The sequence below is a fragment of the Cryphonectria parasitica genome, assembly GCF_011745365.1.
Source record: "Cryphonectria parasitica EP155 unplaced genomic scaffold M406scaffold_1, whole genome shotgun sequence".
NCBI lineage: Eukaryota > Fungi > Ascomycota > Sordariomycetes > Diaporthales > Cryphonectriaceae > Cryphonectria > Cryphonectria parasitica.
In genome coordinates this window covers 1,885,972-1,905,784 of record NW_024468909.1, presented here as the reverse complement: position 1 = coordinate 1,905,784, position 19,813 = coordinate 1,885,972, and the positions used below count along the sequence as shown (strand labels likewise).

The following is a 19,813-nucleotide window of genomic DNA, read 5'->3' as shown; positions in this document are numbered from 1 at the left end:
TTGTAAACGATGAGAAAAACTGTGGCACCAATCTTGGTAGACAGTAATGAACAAGGTGACGTTGGTGTACAAGAGGAACGTCGTCTTCCGAGTCCGGTCGGAGTTTGTGACGTGGTGAGGAGGATGCCGTCTCAGTGTAATGCGGGTGGGTGTATGTTTGTGTCTGTGTCTCTCTGTTTGTGCGCGCGCACGAGAAGTCAGGAGGAGGACACGTGGGTGTTTGCTCTCTTCTGATGGGCGTCAAGCGTCGAGTCTAACCTCGTCGCAGGCTCTTGAGCCCAGTCTTGTCTATTTGTTGGGACCCTCATGCGTTGTAACCGCGATGGCATACTGGGAATTATTGTGTTGTTGTCGTTGTGGTAGTGGTATTGGTGTGATCATCAGCTTCTCTTGCTGCCTGGGTCGAGGAGCATGATGGGCAAGTATGTTATGTTATGTTAAGTAGATAGGTTTGGTCAGTCGAGCGTTGGAGGATGACGGCCATGAGACTGATGATGTGTGGTGGAAGAATATAGGCAGCACATTTAAAAGGTGCTCCAGTTCCAGTCGCTTGGCACACTCAGCGCTACCTCGGGTTGGGTCTTGCCCGGCGTGGTCGGGCTCGCGCCGGCGATGGGACTCGCGGGGGTAGGGCTGGCCGGCACTGTCCTGCTCCCAGCGAGCGGCTGGTGTGGGTGCGGCTGGTGCAATGCCTGGCTGGCGCCCAGACTCAGGCTGCCGTTCCGGCTGCGCCAGACTTTGAAGTCTCCGTAGCAGTGCTGGCAGCAGCGGCTCATCTGCCCGCGAGGGTTGTAGTTGGCGCTCTCGTCGAGAGGCACCTCGCGGCTCGAGTGCACGTCGCAGAAAATGTTGCCACAGCGCCGGCAGTGGTGCCGTCGCACAAAGTAGTTGAAGTACTTTTTGCAGGTTGGGTCGTCGCAGACGTCGCACTCCTGGTCGGCCTGGAAAGGGAGAGAGGATGCTGTTAGCTTTGTGTTGCTCCTTTTTTTCTTTTTTCTTTTCTTCTTTCTTTCTTTCTCCCCTCCTTCTGACTGCGTAATCTTGTCTTGCCACGGAAAGAAAAAGGGCAAACGACTAGGCTACTCCAGTCGAGGTGACGCCGCTTTTGGAGAGGAGGATATCATATCCTGAGACATTGTTGTGCAATGTCGGGACTGATAAACCCCTTTCTTGTGTCGGCTGCGTTTTGCGTTTTGTGGTCGCTCGTGTGCGCCACCTGTGTCGCAAACCATTACATGACATCGCATAGCATCACATTGCTGCTGCACGTACCTTCCAGTGTCGCCGGGTGGGCTGCCCGTTGACTTTTGGGTAATTCGAGAGGTCCCAGTCCCATTCCACAACCTTGGCGCTGTCTCTCCTCGAGAGTCTACTCAAGCTCAGGATCCCCGAGAGGCTGGTGAAGCTGCCGCTGGAGCGCACTACACGATCGTCATCGTCAGCCTCGTCGAGACCCGGTGAAGTCTTGGCCGGTGTTGCGCTTGATGGATATTCATTGGGCCGCAGCACGGCGGGGACGTAGAGTGGTCGGACCTGGCGGCCATGGTAGTTCTTTGGTGAGACGGGCGAGGTATTGCTCCCGGATGTGCTGAGAGGCGAGATGTCGGAGGAGTTGCTGTTGAAGGGAGGCGACTGTCGCTGCTGCGGCTGCTGCTGTGGTATTTGCGGGTGCTGTTGAAACTGCTGCTGCTGCTGCAACTGCCCCTGTGACTGTTGCGGCATGTGATAGGAGAAGGATCTCTGGTGGCCTGTCGGCTGGTGCTGATGTGGGTGATGGAACCAGGAGGACTGCTGGTCCGGCAGTCTGGGCATGACAAGATCCGCCATTGCCATATTCGTGCGCCTGGCCCCAGTTGTTGATGGAAAAAGTAGTATTGGAAAAGAGGATAAGGCGTGGCTCTGTGATTCGAAAGAGGTAAAGAGGCGTGGGAGGAGAGAAACAGTTGGACGTGGGCAGTGGGGGTCCCCAACCAAGTCTCTCGCTCAGCGGTGTGTGTGTAAGTCGCACGCGACCGTCCAGTAATGTATCTTGTCTGGGGACGGAGAGGATGCAATGATAAGGGTAAAGAACAAGTGTGATCAAATGCGATAAGTCGGTTTATATTCGTCTCTCGGTAATCTCGTTGGCTCTCTTGTCTTCTGTCTGTCTGAATGACTCTTTTTTGGACGTGGCACGTTGTGTCGGACGTGGCAAGAGTATCTTTTTGATGGTACACAGCGGAAGAAGGAGGGATGAGATAGAGGAGGGTGGGAATAAATGGGATATCGGCTCGGATTCCAATCTGGGGACGGCTGGCTTTTGGGTGTGGTGGATTCGGTTGCAGTGAGAGACAAGAAGGAAAGAGAGAGGGGCCGGGTAGTGGCGGGTCTGACCGAAGACGGACGACTAGGGACTATGGTACGTACCCTGTATTATTCCTTCTCTCCCCACAGACCACAGGCTCTCTTTCCCTCTACGTATGTTCTCTGCTCCTGCTCTCCCACCTGTTTTTGCCGCTCGAACGAAAGATCTGACAGCGATCCAGAGGAATCTAGGTTCACGCTAGAGCATTCAAGAATGGGAGCTTGACAAAGCTTCAGCTCACTGGCCCGCCTTCTACCTAAGTTTTTGTCGAAAACGTCGCTGGGGGAAGAGTCCAGGAGCAGACCCCCCAGTGACGATAGGCGTGCTGAGTCAGTCTGCCGGACGTACAGTAGATCAGTAGTGCTATGGTAGATCGGTCCGCCGGTGGTGGACAGGAAAAGGCAACTTGCGTGTGTTTTGTTTCGTTCGTTCTCGGCGATGCAAGAGCTAGTTGGCAGTCCGTTCTGCTGGTTCGAGTGCATACCAGTGTGTCTGTCCCCTCGTGTCCCATGCTGGGCTGAATACAAATTCTGTCACATATCATTTGTAGAGACGGCGTCAACCTCGGCCACATAAACTATTTCTCTGCATATACCATAGTACAACAAGTCGAGGTCGCATCCAGGGAGTGCGTGTGTGGGGCCCAGACCATGTTGCTGGCCGCCGCTGTGGCTGGCCTCTTTCTCTCCTCTCTGATAATGCACGACCCGAAGGCGGTGAGGAACGCATCGGCTATCGACATCAACTGGACATGCGCGAGGGAGGATCAGCTGCATCTGAGCGGCCTCTTAGGCACTTGACCAGTTACCGAAAATAGTCTGCTAAAAACTACCGCAGTACTACTTGCAGAGAGACCATGGTACACTTACAGTAGTTTGCCTCTTAAAGACAAACTCGACGTCGCTAGGGAATCCATGCACGTCAGCAAAACACCGCCGGCTCATGGTCGGACATGCCGCTAGATCGCACGCTGTCCCATGCGTTTATCCGCCATGGTCAACGGGCATCAACCCAGCTGCCGACGACGTTTTCAATGCTTCTCTGCAGGGGAGCCTTTTTCAATGCTTCTCTGCAGGGAAGCCTTATCCAAAATCAACCGCCGATGATCATCCCATAAGTACAGGGCATCCGTCAAGAGCAGCGTCCGTCCTATCAGAGCTCCGCTGATGTCACCTCCCGAGGCGGTCGGCACCTACTATGGTACGAACTCTCAGGGTCTCCTTTTCTTCTTTCCTTTTCTCTCCATTCCTGAATCATGCAAAGACAATCAGGACAAGCTGTCGGAAGACGCGGAAATGATAGCCGCAAGCATTTTGAGTTCTGCGCTGTCAGGATTTGTCAGCCAAACACCATTTGACCGATGCTAAAAGTCGGCCTGCAAGGAGAGGGAGCGCCTTTGCCTCTCTCTCAGTGTCCCTGTCTGTCTTCACAGATAATCGCACCCAGGCCTGCTGTGCGTCGGCCCGTATTACGTTGGCCTGGCTGCATGCGCCTTCATTGGCAACGGGACTCGATGCAGACTCCCGGGCCATATACGGAAGAGAAATAAAAGATTGAAGAGATGCAATTGGCCACTTCGCATCTCGCTACCGATTTCCCTCCTTGGTGCTCGCAGGCTCGTGGTCCATCAAATTCCTGGAGCTCCACGAGATATGTCATGGCAAGAAGAGGGGCAGGAGGGGCAAGGGGCGAAGGGCCATCGTCAGTAAGGGCTGGGCATGATGTGCGCCAAGACAGGCCACACAGGCTTTTTGTTGGCTGGCAACCCTGGGCTGTTGCGTACGACACAACTTAAGAGAACGAGCCACTGGCCGACCCGCTGCAATGGGCTCAAGGCTCAAGCTTTGCTGCGTGTTGGTCTCCTGGCTGGACCTGCTCGTCATGACTAATTCCATCAATCTTCCCCTACTCTGATCTTCCTACGTACGCGCCCAGAGTGGCAAAGGAGACACGGAATCTGTGAGCTCGACCGGGACTCCAGAGGCAGGCCTCCCCACTAGACGGCGGCTTAATTTCATGTCGGTGGAATGCCGATATGCTGGGGCGGCAGTGGATTTTTTTCTCTTTCCTTCTCGCGTGGTCGTTAACCGCGCTGGCGTCGCATCTAATAGTAGCAGTGGTACGGTCGCCACTCCAGGGTCCGGCCGAGGGTGCGGCGTCTTTCAAAAGATATTCTGTTACGTACGGACCCGCTCTGTCGGGGCCTGCAGAAGATGAGACGCCCGCCCTGCGAGTGTTCTCGACTCTTGGCCGCCCTCAACATTTGTTCAATATTGCCGCTCCTTCCGCAAGGAAAGCGAGACCGGGGGTGGGTAAAGAGACAGAAAACGGCGGAGGAGGAGGGGAAGAGGGAGGGGAGAGGCGGGGAAGAGGGACGACGATCATTGTTCGTCGAATTTGCGTTGTTGCGTGCATTGCATTGCACATCATGCTGTGACCTTGATTGTGTTCTGCGTCAGGGCTTTGGGCCGCCGCAGGAAGAGCTGAGATCCAGTCGTCTGGGCTGCACCCGGCTCGGACGCGACCCTTTGCTCCAGACCCCCCTGAGGGTTCGAGATAGGCCTGGCGGGGGCCCCTGGGACAGTCTGCATCGACTTATCTCTCGACATTCCATTTCGTCTACTATGATTGGCTGTAGGCAGATCAGGTCCTCCCGAACGGGACAAGTCATGTCATTTTCGTCTGGGGACTCCCATGCACTGAGATCGATCCCATCTGGAAACCGCACGTGCCAAATATCTCAATTGACTTTCTTGTACGTACTACGCACGCTATGGTATTATGGCACAGATTACTTGCTACCCACAGGCTTGCTTTGCCCTTTTTTACTTTTCGCAGACCGTCGCAAAACACGAGGCTGCGCAACATTGGTCTGCTCTGCCTGACGACAAGACCGGAGCCCCCCCCCCCCGACAACTCAATAACTTAAAACCTGCACATCAGGCATCATCATCACTTATGCTCACCGCTTGGATGCCCAAGAAGTTGATCTTCAAGTCGCCACCAAAAGGAAGGCCCTGACTCGTTTGATGTTGCGAGCGGAGAGGGCAGAGAGAGAGAAAGACACGTTTTCAGGAACGAGAGACTGAGAAACCTCATCTTGCTATGCACCAGGCTTGCATAGTGCATACATTAGTAGTATGCAGCAATATAATTTTTTTATTTGTGTTTTTCGTTTTGCCTCTTGACTTTTTGGTTGTCTTTTCTCATTCAGGGTCTCGCAAGAACCCTGCAACTTCAAAGCGGTCTCAATGGGAGCATGCATCCCTGTCTCTTCAAGCAGTCTTATCGCTGCGACGTGACTGGCTGGCCTCGGGCATGTCCGAGCTTTGCCCCAAGACGAACCGACCAACGAGGCCAATCCAGAACGTCATCCCCAATTTCTCTGCTCTTTTTCCGTCTCTCTCTCTTTCTGTGTCTACTCCACCTCCTGAAAAGCCGGCGGCCGACTGCCGAAAACCGTGGCCGTTGGCAAATGGGCACGCGTGTGCTTGCCTTTTCAAGGATAGCACGGGTCCCCTACCGAGCCCCGTTATTCTTATTACAGTACTATTAATTTTTGTCTTCCAAGCCATTCTTTCTTCCTGCGAGCCCAAAGGGGACGGAGCCGCAGTTTCGACCCCCGTTCAACCAGTTTGAGGTTCAGAGTTGACCGATGGAACGTTTGCTTTCTGGTTGTCCTTTTCTTGTTGATCCCCATCTCGGATCCGAGCGCGGCTGATTGTTCTCCCCTCCCCAGGGGGTGTCGTCGTAGTGGCTGCGCGAATTTCCTCAGCCCCAAGAGCCAGAGAAAGAGACACGCTAGTAGCGACACGGAGCGACGTTGCAGGCCTTCTCCTCGGAGACAGCCTCATCGCAGGACTCCGCTGCGATACTTGAGGCCTCGTGAGGCTACACCCTGTCGTATTGCTGGGGAGGGTGGGAATTTCTCTTAACCCCTTCCTCACTGCTTCCCAGCCCTTTATTGGACAACTGAGAACAACTGTAGTGCTATATGGGGCTTTGCGCCAGCGTGGCCACGGAATCGTCCCGAGGCTGTCACCGCGGTAATTCGATTCAGGGTCCTCTTGTCGGCCCGGGGCAGTGGAGACTGTATTCTTTGAACGGGTTCACAAATCATATCCTTTCAATCATTTTTTCTTCTTTTCTTTCTTCTTTTTGTCCCCACCTTCTTCTCTGTCTCTGTTCCTGCCCTTCCATTTGTCCGCCCGCCCCCAGATTGAAAGACTCGCTGCGGAGGAGGGTCTGGCGCGCAGTCACTGGATTTTAATTTGCTTACACATCTTCCCGTCCAGGTGAGCCGAAGAGGGAAGCTCGGTGTGGACAGATCGACCTCTTTTGGCGAAATTAAAAGGCTACCTGGGTATTTGTTTCACGGCATAAATGAAAGAAAAAAGAGGTACATTATAGGCTCAGTAAGCTATGCCCACGGCCTATACACAGAGAGATAGAGAAATAGAGGGAGGGAGGGAGGGAGGGAGGGAGGATCCTCCTCATCGCCCCCCCCTTCCCCAGGCCGCCGTCATCCTTTCAGGTGCCCTGGTGTGGCGATAGCCGACCGACGTCCATGTTGAGTTGAGTATTCACATTAGGAGGCGTCGGGTTGTATTACTCTTCACCGACAAAGAGTCATCCTGTCCTACCGCGGTGGCGAGGCTTTGACCATCAGCTGGTGTGTACACCGCCAGTAATATCGTGGCAATTTTTTATTATGTGCTCTGGTGGACGTCTGTGTGCACAATGTAGATAATCAAGGCACATGTCAATGATTGCGTTTGCCTTGAGGGGGGGGGGGGTTTGGATTACTGGCCAAACAGACGTAAGTTTGAGGGATCGACCTCAGCCGTGTGTGCTCAGGATGTAAGGGTCATATGGACGGACGCCTTGCTGTGTCTGCCGGCTTGCACGTACCATGGTACATACGTGCCTTGATCTGCTGAGCAGAGAGAAAAGAGCGAGAGAGGACAGGATGTCCCTTTTGGCCGCCATGTTCGAAAGTAGACGTTCATCTCCAAAAATGCTTTAAACTAAGATCGTAACCACCGCACACATGTGACACCGACTCAGGAATGATGTCGCCACATGTAAACGAGGGACGGGCTGCTGCCGACGTCCCACGCCCGCTGGATCTCGGACACCTACTCCGTCCTCATCCCCTCCACCCACCGCCCGCTCTTTCCGCCCTCCTTCAGCACGACCCGCAATCCGTCGATACACATCCCTTTGTCCACTGCCTTGCACATGTCATACACGGTCAGCGCGGCCGCAGACGCTGCAGTGAGCGCCTCCATCTCGACGCCCGTCTTGCCGTCGCACGTCACCGTGGCAGCCACGTCAACTCTGCCCCCACCTTCGGTCTCGGCCCCGGCCTCCACCGGCTGCAGCTCTACGCGCACGTGCGACAGCATAATCGGGTGACATAAAGGTACAAGGTCGGGTGTCTTCTTGGCCGCCATGATGCCGGCTATTCGCGCCACGCCGAGCACGTCGCCCTTGGCGTGGCCGTCCTCGCGTATCAGCCGGAGGCTGGTCGGGTTGGAGAAGTGGACGCTGCAGACTGCACGTGCCGTGCGCGTGGTGGGCTGCTTGTGCGCAATGGAGACCATGTGCGCCTCGCCCTTGAGGCTGATATGGGTGAGCCTGGGCTTGGAGTCCGGGTCGAGCGCCTGTGGCGAGGTGTTGCTGCTGGGCTGTTGTGGTGGGGACGACGGTGTCGACGCGGGCTTGTCGTCTTCCTTGGCCTTGGACAGCAGGCGAGTGCTCGTAGACAGAAGCCGGGCTTGGAGGGCCGATAGGTTTGCGAGTGGCAGCAGGTGGAGCGGGACTGATGTCGACGAGGGTAGTGAGGCACGGTGTGATATTGGTGGACCAATTTGGTTGCGAAGATGAGAATATTGCTGTGCCGGCCACACAGACGGTCGCGGCGGCGGCGTCAATGTCTGGTCTACATAGCCAACAGCTTAGCCAAGAATAATCAGTATTGGGGGTAGTGCCCTCGAAATGACCAATGCGCCCATATCAAAACCCACGACTCCGTTCCTCCCAAATGAATTCGACAGCCCAAAAAATGCCATACCCAACCCAAACCTGATCCTCATTTCCCAATGCAACGGTGGGTATCATGTTTCAATGCTGTATCTCGATCGATACAGAACAGGATAAAGTCACCCACCTATCAGTATCATGGGTCTGTTCTTCATGTGCTTCAGCTCGCCCATGCCGGCATGCCTAGCCTTCTTACGCTTCACCGCTGCGCCAATGACGCTGAGCAGTTGCTCCGAATTGGGCGCGATCATCATCTGCCTCTCTGCTTCATCATCACCTCGTGAGGCCAAAGCAGGCAGCTGTTGGTCCATGGCAAGCTTCTTGAGCCGGAGGAAAGCCACGTCATCAATGGGCTCTCCGCCATTTACCTCCCTCACGATGTCTCTTAGTGACACCTCAGCATTCCCAAAAAGGCACACCTTCAAGTTGCCATCGCTGGTTATGCGTAACCGGTTGCATGTGCTGCAGAAATTGTGCGTCATACTCGTCACAAATCCGAGGCGACCAGTAAAGCCGGGTATGTGCCACGTCTTGCTCGTGTCGTTCCGGTGATCCTCAACCTTGCGCAGGGTGGGGTATCGCTGGCGGATGACATTTAACATCTCGCCATAGCTGAACATCTTGCCCTGGCTCCACTTGTTCCCATCAAATGGCATGTACTCGATGAAGCGGACCTCGACGTCGCTGTCGCGCGTCAGGTCCACAAAATCGAGCAGCTCGCGGTCGTTGACGCCCCGCATGACGACACAGTTGATCTTGAACTTGACGCCCGCGCCCGCCCGGTTCAGCTCGTGTATGCGAGTGATGCTCTTCTGCACGGCATCGAAGCTCGTGCGCCTCGTCATGATCTGAAATTGCCACGGGTCCAGCGTGTCCAGGCTCAGGTTCACGCCGGTCAGCCCCGCCTCGACCATCGGCTCCAGCTTCCGGTGCAGGGCGACGCCGTTGGTGGTGATACACAGCTCGCGCAGGCCATGAGGGCGGAGTTCGCCGAGCTGCTGCATCAAGGGCAGGATGTCACGACGCACGGTAGGCTCGCCCCCTGTGAGCCTGATCTTGCCGACCCCCTGAGAGACAAAGGTTGAGGCCAGGAGGAGGATCTCAGGGGTGGTGAGGAGAGAGGAGGGGGGCGAGAGGGGAACACCCTCTTCAGGCATGCAGTAGACGCAGCGCAGGTTACACATCTCGGTCAGGGAGATGCGCAGGTAGGTATGCTGCCTGTGGAAGGTGTCTGTAAGGAAGTCGGAGAAGGGTTTGGCATCCTGCAGAGCGACTCGACGCGGGCTGGGACCGGGATGCGGCGGTGTTGGTGGTTCGGGCGTCCGGAGGTCCGGGTTCGAGTGGTGAGAATATCTCGTATCAGCATCCTGCAAGCCAGAATGACACGTCGCGGAGGTTCCCCGGGATGGTGTGCGGCGGGTGACTGCATAGACTAGGCTCCAACAACCGGGTTGGGACCGGCGAAGAGGCCGCTGGCCAGCGTGTGCCCAGCGCCCAACAGCTCGTGTTGGTGTGTGCATTCCTGGCAGCCAAGAGCGAGGCCAGGAAGAGCACCCCCAGAAACCTACAGGCCCTGATGAGAAGCTGTGATGCGGTGTGATTGCATATTCATGCCTGACCTGTAGCCCTCAGGGCCTTGCAGTTTACCGCTCTTGATGCTTGCTCGAAAGCTGGTGACGCCTGCAGGGAGAGCATGCAGATGGTATGTGACTCCGTTCAGATGAACCCTGTTTTTATGCGCAGAACCTTGACGATTGTTGGGCCGCGACAACAAATCAGCGCCATGTATTGTCGAGAAAATCTCACCGGCGTCCAACTTGATGCTTCGAGAAATGCAGTGCGAGGTGGTATTGTAGCAGTGTGGGAACACTCTTGGGTTTATTGATTTTTTCTTTTGCTGGAGGGGTTGCGTGGCGAGACTTTGAAGTGACGTTGGATGAGGAATTGTCTTCGATTGCACAAACCCCCACCCCTCCTTCTCCACCCTACCTTCACAGCACTAATTGTACCGGTCAAGTGGCCACCACTACGGTGCCACTGGTGCGCAAAGAAAAAGGGCACTGGCGGGTAGTCACGTTTAGCGGCATACTTACCCAATTGCCAGGTACGTACCGAATTTAGCCATGGCATCCCAATCCAGTAACGCGTAAACATGTGTGTGTGTGTGTGTGTGTGTGTGTATGCGCTTGCCATCTTCAACAACACGCTGGACAACCATCATCGCCCACCAATCTGCATACCAACCATCTTCCTCTCGACAAGCCACAAGTACCTCGCTTGTATAATTAGTGTTTGCCACTCTCAGACCTGTCTCTCTGCAAGGTCAGCACGCGCAGGGTATCTGTGCTTGTGCCTAAACTCGTCTTGCCTTCTTTGGGGAGCAAAAAAAAATTAATAAAAAAAATAAATAAAAAATAGGAGAGTCACTATCGACCTTACCGCATACAACCTTCAATAATTTCGTCTTACATACGCCCGCATAGCGAGCAATGCACTTCTCCAGAAGCTTCCAGGGTAAGGCAGCGAGCAATATTGGAACCGTCAGTGAGTAACAGAGAGGGCAGACCAGAGCGGCCACTGACACCAATGTCAACAGCTTCACCTTACTGCCTGCCGAGTCCGGACGGGAGGCTCGTGGCGACGCTTCTCGCCTCGACTATCAATATACGTGAGATACAGACTTTGCACACGGTCAAGGATGTCAGCCTGCCTCGGGACTTCTCTGGTACCGTAACGTCCTTTCAGTGGTCGCCCTCGTCGAGACTGGTCCTCGTCGCCGCGGCCAACGAGATACACGTATTCTCTGCTTGCGATGGAGACGACGAGTTCAGTGCAGCAATCAAGAATCCGGCCCCGCCTGCAGCCAGCCTAGTCTGTGTAACCTTTGGCGCTCTAGACACTGACGTCTGCGTATGTGCTTCTTTGGGTCTCATGTTTGCCATTTACAACCTCGCATCGTCCAGTGTGGTGGAGGTGGCCAATCCCAAATTCCACACCGCGGCCTCTGTCCGAAAAGGGTTCTGCTTCCGACCGAGAACCCGACACCTGGCTGTCCTCACACGTACGTCTGGCAAGGACGTCATCAGTTTTCACCACCCAGAGACCAAAGAGCTTCAGAGGTCTTGGTGTCCTGATACACTTGATGCCCAGGGCGTCGTCTGGAGTCCAGACGGGAAGTGGCTCGTGGCCTGGGAGTCGGCAGCTCATGGCCACAAGGTGCTGTTCTATACGCCTGACGGGAATCTATTCAAGGCGTGGTCTGGCCCTCAGGTTCTGGAATCAGCCGACGCCGACATCAAGCTCGGTGCAGGCACCAAGCTGTTGGGCTTTTCGGCAGACGCCCGCAGTCTGGCCATTGGTGACAGCAGTAGGCGCGTATGCATCCTGGACATGACAGCTGTCACGGAACGCGCGCGGCTGCAGCATCCGAAAACTATAGTGCCTACAGGCACTCTTCAGGTATGTTGTGCGCCGCCACATATGCACGTCTTTCCGACCCTTCCACACAAACTGTTGACAACTCCCCTCCCCCCGCCTCAGCTCTGGCAGGAACACGTCGGCCCCGACAGCCATCAGTTCATCAGGGCTCTGCAGGCTGTCGACCCTCCAATCCCACAGCACAAAACCTCGGGCCCGTCTCCGTCAGGCTGTGCTTTGTTGTCATTCGATGCATCCTCAACACTCCTCGCCACCAGGCTGGAGGACTCGCCCAGTACGGTCTGGATCTGGGATGTCGCAGCAGCTGAGCTGCGGGCAGTCCTGCTTTTTCACAGAGCTGTGCTACGAGTCTTGTGGCATCCCGTCATTCGCGAGACCTTGCTTATTGCATGTGACGATGATGCATGCAACTCGCCCGTCTTCCTTTGGGATCCTCTGTCGGAGGGCCCAAAGCCTGTCGATCTGTCCGGAAGGCTTTCCAACGGCAAGCTGTATGCCACCTGGCTTGATTTGAACCACAATAAACCAGGAGCCCTGTTCATCTCGGACAGCAAGGGGTACTTGCTCGCGTCTCTAGCCGACCAAGAGACCGAGTCTGTGCCGTGGTGTGCTGAAGGCGAGCTTAGTGACGAGCTGGACACTACTCAAGATTTTGACGCACATGACGAGGCTAGTCCGCTGGATGACACTTTTTGTTTCAAAAAGAGGTGAATTGATTCGACTCCTCACGCCCGCAGCCATGCTCAGGGCCTAACGGCCCTACGGCCAGCGTTCTCAGTCACAGTCTAGCTCCTCCGCGGAATAGTAGAGATGCTCCGTAGCGCGCATTCTAGGGCAGCATGGCCTTCCGGACCTTCAGATCTCTCCGATCTAAATCCTATTGTCCTCAAGCGGCCTCATGCATCAAAACATGTCACCTGTTTCTCACAGGGATTTGACCCACTATTTGCATCGAGCTGGCAGGGGAGGCGTCCTGGGTGCCCAAGCGCGCGAGCACGTCTTACTACCAAGCCTGCAAGCTTCGTCTCCAGAACGATTAGACGACCGCACAATTCTTCGGCTACACTGGGGACAACCCCCTCCCCTTCCCTGCACGATTATGGGGCCCTTCCCGCGCATTATATGCATCATCAATATTCTAGTCAAACCTGCCGGGCTCCCCGCCCCCTTCCCCCTCTAGGTGGAGGGGTGGGGATGGATATACTTGTGCCAATCCTCGCCCAGTTCGGTATGCTTGTTTTTTCTTTTGATGGAGGACGATACGACAGCGCCGTGTGGTCAAGGGTCCCGGGCGTGTGATGAGCTGTCAAAATTGTCAAAAACTTTTGTGGCTTGCAGCTCACAAATTTTGCCTGGTTGCTAGTGCATTAGCCATCCTGCAAGACATCACCCAGACGATGCCAGCTAACTGGAAGGGACAAGGTGTGATGCCTTCTTGTCAGGTAGGGTGTACCCCCCACTCTGCGGCTCGAAGTTGTGTCCAGAAGGGCCCGGAAACCAGGTTACGAATGGATGGTTTGCATCTTTCTTTTCTGATGGGTGCCCTATCATCGGCTGCAGGTGAGTAATGACAAGACGTATTACGCCTTGCATGATGCTGGCGAAAGGGAGAAGTACGACCGCAGTATCAATCTGTCCCTTTCTGGTAAGTATTGCGTCTCTCTGCACCACGTACTCCTTCCGTACTGGCCTACGTCTTCTTCATCGAGGGCGAGGAACGTACCCTGTGTCTGCCAATGAACCGTGCCGTCTTGTTTCTAACATCGAGATCACGACTCCTACCCTGCTACTCTGGATCCAGTGGGGTTCCCCAACGCAGGCCATGCCTCAAGGCAGGTCGGGGATGGTTCCCACCACCTCAATTCACTTGAGCCTCGAGCTAGGCCACAGCGCGAGCAGCTTGCATACTCGCAAAGCAGATGCCTGCTGCTCTGGGAGCGTGATGGTACAGGCATACCGTCTCGCCGATATAAACTCGGGGTGGTGCCCCTTCATCCAAAGGCTGTGTCTCTATAAGTTCGTGGCACTCATCATCTGCTCAGTTCCCTTTGAGACCTGAAATCCAACCTGTTTTATACTGGCCGGCAGCCTCGTGTCTTCCTCTTGTTCTCTCAATAGAGGTCTCTCCCTGGTGCTGTCACCCGCGCTATCTAGCCTACGGCATTCCGAGACAACCCTAATATGACAGCCTCTGAACATGAGATGCCCAAAGATGTGGTCCCACCAGGGAGCCGGACGGGCATCTATTATATTCCAATATCGAATGTCTGTGAAACCCTGTGCAAGATGGCGGCGAGGCGTTGGTGCAGTACCCGAGCCTTAGAGGGAGATCTCACTCACTGACTGGGGATCTGCAGCTCCCGTTCAACACATCGTGGCAGCAGATCAAAGACTACGTCCGACAGGTCTGCGAGGTAGACCACGTGGAACTCTTTCAGAGAAGCACGTCAGGCTGGGTGAGGGTCAAGGGTCGTAAGAACTTTGAGGCGGCATTCGGTACGACAATACCACGTGTGCTATGCGTTGCTAATCTCCGCAATACAACATGCAGAGTCTCGCGCTGACAAGCATGGACTATAGGACTTCTGAACGGAAACGAATTCAACGGCAGAGCAATCATTGCGGAGGGCAAGAATGCAGACAACCCAATCCTGGTGCGAGACCTCATGGCCTGCAAATCAAAGGCGGCGTCAAGCAACCGGTCCCTCAGTGGCGGCACTGCACCATCTGCCGTGTTTACAACCCCTGAACAATCGTCATATGTTGCAGACGGCTCAGTCTATCACCCAAACCCGTCGCTACTTGCCTCACCTGTGTCTCCTACGAGCTCGTCGTTCAACAAGGTGGGTACGAACCTCTCTCGATGTTACCATCCTCGTCCCAAGCTAGCATTCCACGCGGAGAAATTCATTCATGATGCCGGCTCATACTATTGTTTCTGTTCTTACGATTTTTCTTGTGAGTTGCGAAGCTGATGCTGCAGCTTCTCTTATAGAGTGGGGATGGACGCACTACGTCAATGCCATCCTCAAGCCTGATGACCAGCCCCGATCCTTCGTATGCTCAAGCTATCACGACTACGTACGATCAGTTCTCGGCAGGTTTCTCGTACTCTCCTCCGATGTCGTTGCATAGCTTCGGTGCGGACCCAAGCTCTTCTCTTGGCGCCCCAGCGTCTTTCCTGACCTATGCGGCCTCCCTGGATGTCACTCAACAATACGACCCAGCCACTTCGTACCCGGCACAGACACCATACAGCCGGTATTATCCCCAAGCAATGACATCGCTGAACAGCCAGATGGCAGCCGTGGCTTTTGTGGACGAAAGTCCAACAGGGGCCGGTATCTACACGGAACAGCGTGGCATTCAGATCCGTAACATCTCCAACCGTGCCTCGGACAGCCAAATCCGCAGGATGGTTCGGGACTGGACTGGGCCTGAGGCCAACCTCATCAGCGAGATTTGCATACCTTCTGCCAAGGAGGGCAAAACGCGCGGGCTGGCCTTTGTCCGTTTCCATACTGCCGACCTAGCTAAGCGCATGGAGACGTCCCTCGATGGGGTCGAGTTCAGGGGTCGAAAGCTGCAGGTGCGCTTGATGAAAGAGGGTGAGGTGATCTACGGAAGTGGCGAGCACTGTTCTCCTGCTGCGGGCTCGCCAAAGCCGCCCCGCAAAAGCAGACAGCCTCATCAGCACCAGCACCACCACCAACCGAAAACAGATGACAAGAGACGGGACGAGCGCAAGGAAAGGATCAAACCCGACAGGACCAGCACCAGCAGCTCCAAGACCTCGCCACCCTCCCCCAGCAGCAGCGGCGACATGCCACTGGTCGTGGGTGGTGGTGGGAACGGCATTCCTGTTCAATCAGCGGCGTCCACGTCTGCACACTGCTCCTCTAAAGGCAAGGGCAGACGGGGCAAGGAAACATCGGTCGTTGTCGCAGATGGAAGCTCCGACCGCAAGTCCTGAGCAAAGAAAAAGACAAACCAAAGAAAAGCTGAGATGGATTCCTTGGTTACTTTACCTGATTTGGGGGGAGACTGCGACGAGATGTCGCCGATGTGAGCCTCACCAGGATGAACGGGGCAAGGCTCAAGACCACAGAACACAGAACATTGCTTTTGATTCTCAACTCCATTTCATACTATTGGATTCCGGGGATGGGAACCGTTGACAAATTGGGGGCTTGAAAGGAGGGGGGGGCAGGTTTGTGTTGGGCCAAGCGAGAGACTCGCAAAAGCAATATTATATGCATCAAGTTTTACCTCTTTCTTACTTGGTGTCCGTTCGTTCCCGCGCACGATTGCTGCTTTTCCCCCTTCTTTCCTGCTTGTCAGCTCACCGCTGGATCGACCTATTAGGATCCATAAGTTTAGTGGCGTGTAAATGGTTCGCAAACACGTAGCATCCATTTTGGGGAGAGAAGGGGGGGGGGGGAAGGGAGGTTTCCTCTCCCTTTACCTTTTTCCTTTTGTCTTTTTCTTGTTGTAACCTCAGCGTTTAATTCGGTATTTTTCGGGATCTCGTGGCTGCAAACCTTTCCGAGTGGGCAAGTTTTTGTCATTCTGATTGATTGTCCTTCTTCTTTGCATGGCCACCCTTTCAAAGGCCATGTCCACACATGTCTACATATTTCTTGAAATTATTTTATAAAAAAAATCAAGGTTAGGTTTCCACTCGTCATCGAATAACTATGGTAGACAAATGCCAGGCAGCCAACTGCCCACACGGGCTGCAAGCACGAGCAGCTTGCGCCGGGGTTTCATCTTATCTTGCTTCAGCCGTCTCGGTGCGGCGGTGTGGGCACGCCATAGTCTCTTGCCGTCTTTAGACCTCCGCTTCCGAAGAAGAAGGAGGAGGAGGGGGAAGAAGAAGAAGAAGAGGGAGGAGGGGCGCAAGGCACATGTAGGGAGGCACATGGTAGTAGACCAAGGGCCGGCCGTTTGGAGATTCCGTAGAAAGGGTCATGGGCCCTTCTTTGAGAAAGAGAACCAAAAAGTAGGTCTTGGGATCAGATGGGAAAACGGGTGATATCGAGAAGGGGATGGGATGGGGAGAGGTTTGTCCTTTGGCTGAGGGGTTCTCTTAACCAGGACGATCGAGACTACGTTGGGAGCATACATTGCCCTGCGGAGATGCACGCATTCCAAAGCATGGTTTCTTTATGTTTTTCGTCAGATTACTATTTCATTTACGTAGAAACTCTTTAGGCTGATGAATCTCCACCAGCCCTTCCCCCCGCCCCCCTTCCACCTCCAAGCCTCTTTTCACCCACTGCGCAGCTCACCACCTGAATGAGTAACAAACACACTCTCTTCCCCTGCTGCAAAGGAAGCCTCTCCCCCGGCTCAACCATGGTATAAAACACACCTGGCTCGCCCCGTGCGCAGGCCAGGAATGGACTCTCTAGTTGAGATGGGTGATGTTGCTCCTGCTGCGATATCCCATCTATGTGCACATGTAGATATGTGTGTGTGTTTGTGTGTGTGTATGTACGTAACTTTTGCTTGGTTCTTTTCTTCGTTTCTTTTTACAACAAGGGAAAAATCGATGGAGCCCTTGCCACACCGTCCTCCAAAGACGACGTCCACACCTTGCCGAGGCTGAAAGATCTACCTATTCCTCGCAGCTCCAGGCTGGGAGGGATAGAGGCAGGCAGGCAGATAGTCGAGAGGGTAAAGAGGACGAGGAGGAGGAGAAGAAGAAGAAGAAGGAGGAGGACGGCGGGTGGGAAGGAAATGGGCGTTTGTTATGTGAGTTGAGGAATATGTACAGGTTCGACAGTGCGTAAGGGGCCGGAGGTTCAAACGGCTCCTGGTATCTTTGATATGCTAAGCCCGGTCTCTTCTAGGAAGACTGCTGCTCAGCCTCGCTCTTTGTCGGCAGAGCGGGAACCGGTGGCTGTGGCGACATGATATCCTCGTACCGCCTGGGCTCTTCGTCGTCCATCATCATGGTGTATCTCTCCTCGGCCGGCAGAGACGGCACAGGAGGAACGTCCTCGTCGTCCTCGCTCTGCTTCTGTCTCTGGATGCGCCCCGTCTGCTGGTTCACCCAGCTGTTGACCGATCTGTATCGCGGCGGCATGTCTTCGCTCGTGGTGGTATATACAGTGTCCCTCTGGCCGCGGTTCTCCTCCTCGCTCCGGTTGACCACAGACTTGGCGAAGCTCACGGGCCGAGGCGCAAGACCTTGCTGCAGCGCTGCTGGTGGCGGCGGCACGATGATGTCCCCGTCCCCGAACCCAGAAGAGATGGACGACAGCTCCGAGGCCCGGTACACAGCTCTTCTGGTCGGGTCATAGGCTGTCGAGGCCTGGCGCGCAAGCTCGGACTGGTTGTAGATTGGATCGGGCATGCGCGAGCGATCGCTGGTCACCGTGTCCATGGTCTGCATCGTTCCGGCGCCGTATTGGGCGGCGCTGTTCACGTCGGAGGTGACGTCCGTGGGCAAGGCGAACGGATTATTGATCTGGCTGGCAGGGCTAAATGCAGTTTGCAGTGGAGGGAGGACCATCGATGGCTGTTGAGAGAAAGGGGCGGCATTGCGCGTTGCGAGGTCTTGGGGGCTCTGCGCGCTGCGGGTGCTGTTTGTGTCGCCTGAGGATGCTGAGAAGGGATGAATGTTGGAATAAGCCACGTTGGTGTTCAGCTGGGGCAGGCTCGTGGGAGTTTGTTTTGACGGGACCCGGCTCAGGGTTTGCTCGTTAGAGTAGATGCCGGATTTCGAGCGTTCATACATGGATGGGGAGCCACGACCGTCCAAGTCCTGCCAAGCTCTTTGGTTCCGCCCAAAGTAGGGTATCTTGGCGAGCAAGGCATTGGGTGATGAGAAGTGGCCGTCGTCATCATCTTCCATCCCGTCCCTCATCCTCCTGGATTTCTTATACATCCGCCACCCCATCCAGCAAATAAAGCAAACGAGGATAAAGGCGCCTATATGAGACAAGGACTCGTCAGCAGACATTCAACGAGACGACACCTGAGGCGCAGTTGCAAGACAGTAGCGCAAGCTTACCTATTGAGCCTGCCGAGATGAGAGCATCCTCGGCAGTTGGGTTCAAGCCTCCAGGAGGCGGGCCATAGTCGGTGCTGTGGTGGTGATCGTCATTGCTGGTATCATCGAGAAAGATGGTGGGTGAAGGTAAGGAGTTGTCAAAGGCCGCAGTAGGCACCGAAGAGGTTGTACAAGTAGTAGCAATGGAGTCGATGGAGGACGAGGTCTCTGTGGTTGATGAAGAGCCGGATGATGGTGAAGTTGTCGTCGTCGTCAACACGACCACAGAGGACACAGTCACAACGGACGTGGCAGGCACCTCAGGGTTGACGGCGTCTGCATCGTCCGATGATGAGGGCAGTAGACTCGACGATGATGTTGGCGTCAATGCTGCTAATGATGATGTTGTCGTGGGCGCCTCGGTGGTCAGACGAAGCGTAGGCGCAGTCGTACTCGACAGGGCTAAGGGTGTGGGTGTAGTGAGCGGATTGAAGGCGAAAGGGCTTGCTACAAGTCCTCCTCCTGGACCGTCATCATCATTTTCGTCGTCGTCGTCGTCGTCGTCGTCGCCGCCGTCGCCGCCGCCGACTATTGGTTCGTCGTCCCGTGAAATCTTGCGCCCGGCATCAGACTGTTGCCACGAATTTCGAGTGATCCTGATATCTCGTCCAACGTCGATTTCCTGTGCACTTCGCTTCCAAGACACCCCTCTGCGCAGCCTCAACCGAGCGCCCACCCCTTCTACGTGGCGATCGAAAACTGGGACCATCGCATCCACCGTACCACGCTTTCGCTTGTTCTGTGCTCAAGCCAACATCTCAAACCTGCCTAACGCCAGCGTCACGAACAAGAGAAGAGCCTAAAGGGTCTTGCGCCAGGTGCAAGACGATGATGAGAAAAAAAAGAGAGGGGAGAAATAGAGACGGCAAGATGGACGTAGTCCGAAAGACCGTGTGAAGGCAAGCAAAAGGGTAGAGACCAGCCCT

The 19,813-nt window shown here is 55.0% G+C and overlaps 7 protein-coding genes across 7 annotated transcripts; 3 read left to right on the top strand and 4 right to left on the bottom strand.

Moving 5' to 3' along the window:
- Nucleotides 1–424: 424 nt before the first annotated feature.
- Nucleotides 425–2,185, bottom strand: M406DRAFT_270950 (uncharacterized protein). Its single transcript, XM_040918096.1, has 3 exons — nucleotides 1,712–2,185; nucleotides 1,273–1,615; nucleotides 425–941 (listed from the first exon to the last, which is right to left on the bottom strand). Exons 1-3 carry the CDS (start codon nucleotides 1,831–1,833, stop codon nucleotides 525–527), a joined length of 882 nt encoding a protein of 293 aa, XP_040780905.1. The 5' UTR covers nucleotides 1,834–2,185; the 3' UTR covers nucleotides 425–524.
- Nucleotides 2,186–7,482: 5,297 nt separating this feature from the next.
- Nucleotides 7,483–10,076, bottom strand: M406DRAFT_284433 (molybdenum cofactor biosynthesis prote; the record flags this gene model as incomplete). The annotated part of the gene is made up of 3 exons (XM_040918564.1): nucleotides 8,517–10,076; nucleotides 8,170–8,288; nucleotides 7,483–8,079 (listed from the first exon to the last, which is right to left on the bottom strand). The coding sequence occupies exons 1-3, from the start codon at nucleotides 9,907–9,909 to the stop codon at nucleotides 7,483–7,485; spliced, it is 2,109 nt and encodes a 702-aa protein (XP_040780904.1). The 5' UTR covers nucleotides 9,910–10,076.
- Nucleotides 10,077–10,975: 899 nt separating this feature from the next.
- Nucleotides 10,976–12,538, top strand: M406DRAFT_248387 (uncharacterized protein; the record flags this gene model as incomplete). The annotated part of the gene is made up of 2 exons (XM_040916527.1): nucleotides 10,976–11,848; nucleotides 11,930–12,538. The coding sequence occupies 2 exons, from the start codon at nucleotides 10,976–10,978 to the stop codon at nucleotides 12,536–12,538; spliced, it is 1,482 nt and encodes a 493-aa protein (XP_040780903.1).
- Nucleotides 12,539–14,008: 1,470 nt separating this feature from the next.
- Nucleotides 14,009–15,800, top strand: M406DRAFT_325421 (uncharacterized protein; the record flags this gene model as incomplete). The annotated part of the gene is made up of 4 exons (XM_040919977.1): nucleotides 14,009–14,092; nucleotides 14,185–14,323; nucleotides 14,408–14,670; nucleotides 14,823–15,800. The coding sequence occupies 4 exons, from the start codon at nucleotides 14,009–14,011 to the stop codon at nucleotides 15,798–15,800; spliced, it is 1,464 nt and encodes a 487-aa protein (XP_040780902.1).
- Nucleotides 15,801–15,863: 63 nt separating this feature from the next.
- On the bottom strand, nucleotides 15,864–16,511 carry M406DRAFT_100627 (uncharacterized protein). The gene has a single exon (XM_040914916.1). It carries the CDS (start codon nucleotides 16,241–16,243, stop codon nucleotides 15,971–15,973), a length of 273 nt encoding a protein of 90 aa, XP_040780901.1. The 5' UTR covers nucleotides 16,244–16,511; the 3' UTR covers nucleotides 15,864–15,970.
- A 1,167-nt stretch (nucleotides 16,512–17,678) lies between these two features.
- M406DRAFT_325420 (uncharacterized protein) lies at nucleotides 17,679–18,572 on the bottom strand (the record flags this gene model as incomplete). The annotated part of the gene is made up of 1 exon (XM_040919976.1): nucleotides 17,679–18,572. The coding sequence occupies one exon, from the start codon at nucleotides 18,570–18,572 to the stop codon at nucleotides 17,679–17,681; it is 894 nt and encodes a 297-aa protein (XP_040780900.1).
- Nucleotides 18,573–19,030: 458 nt separating this feature from the next.
- On the top strand, nucleotides 19,031–19,437 carry M406DRAFT_325419 (uncharacterized protein; the record flags this gene model as incomplete). The annotated part of the gene is made up of 2 exons (XM_040919975.1): nucleotides 19,031–19,306; nucleotides 19,342–19,437. 2 exons carry the CDS (start codon nucleotides 19,031–19,033, stop codon nucleotides 19,435–19,437), a joined length of 372 nt encoding a protein of 123 aa, XP_040780899.1.
- Between the last annotated feature and the right edge of the window lie 376 nt (nucleotides 19,438–19,813).

What these genes read in the sequence shown, in the direction of transcription:
- M406DRAFT_270950 (XM_040918096.1), bottom strand. Translation starts at nt 1,833, where the DNA reads ATGGCAATGGCGGATCTTGTCATGCCCAGACTGCCGGACCAGCAGTCC. An exon ending in TCCTATCACATGCCGCAACA is followed by an intron (nt 1,616 to 1,711) that starts GTCACAGGGGCA and finishes TCCCTTCAACAG; the next exon opens with CAACTCCTCCGACATCTCGC. An exon ending in CCACCCGGCGACACTGGAAG is followed by an intron (nt 942 to 1,272) that starts GTACGTGCAGCA and finishes CTCCCTTTCCAG; the next exon opens with GCCGACCAGGAGTGCGACGT.
- M406DRAFT_100627 (XM_040914916.1), bottom strand. Translation starts at nt 16,243, where the DNA reads ATGGATGCTACGTGTTTGCGAACCATTTACACGCCACTAAACTTATGG.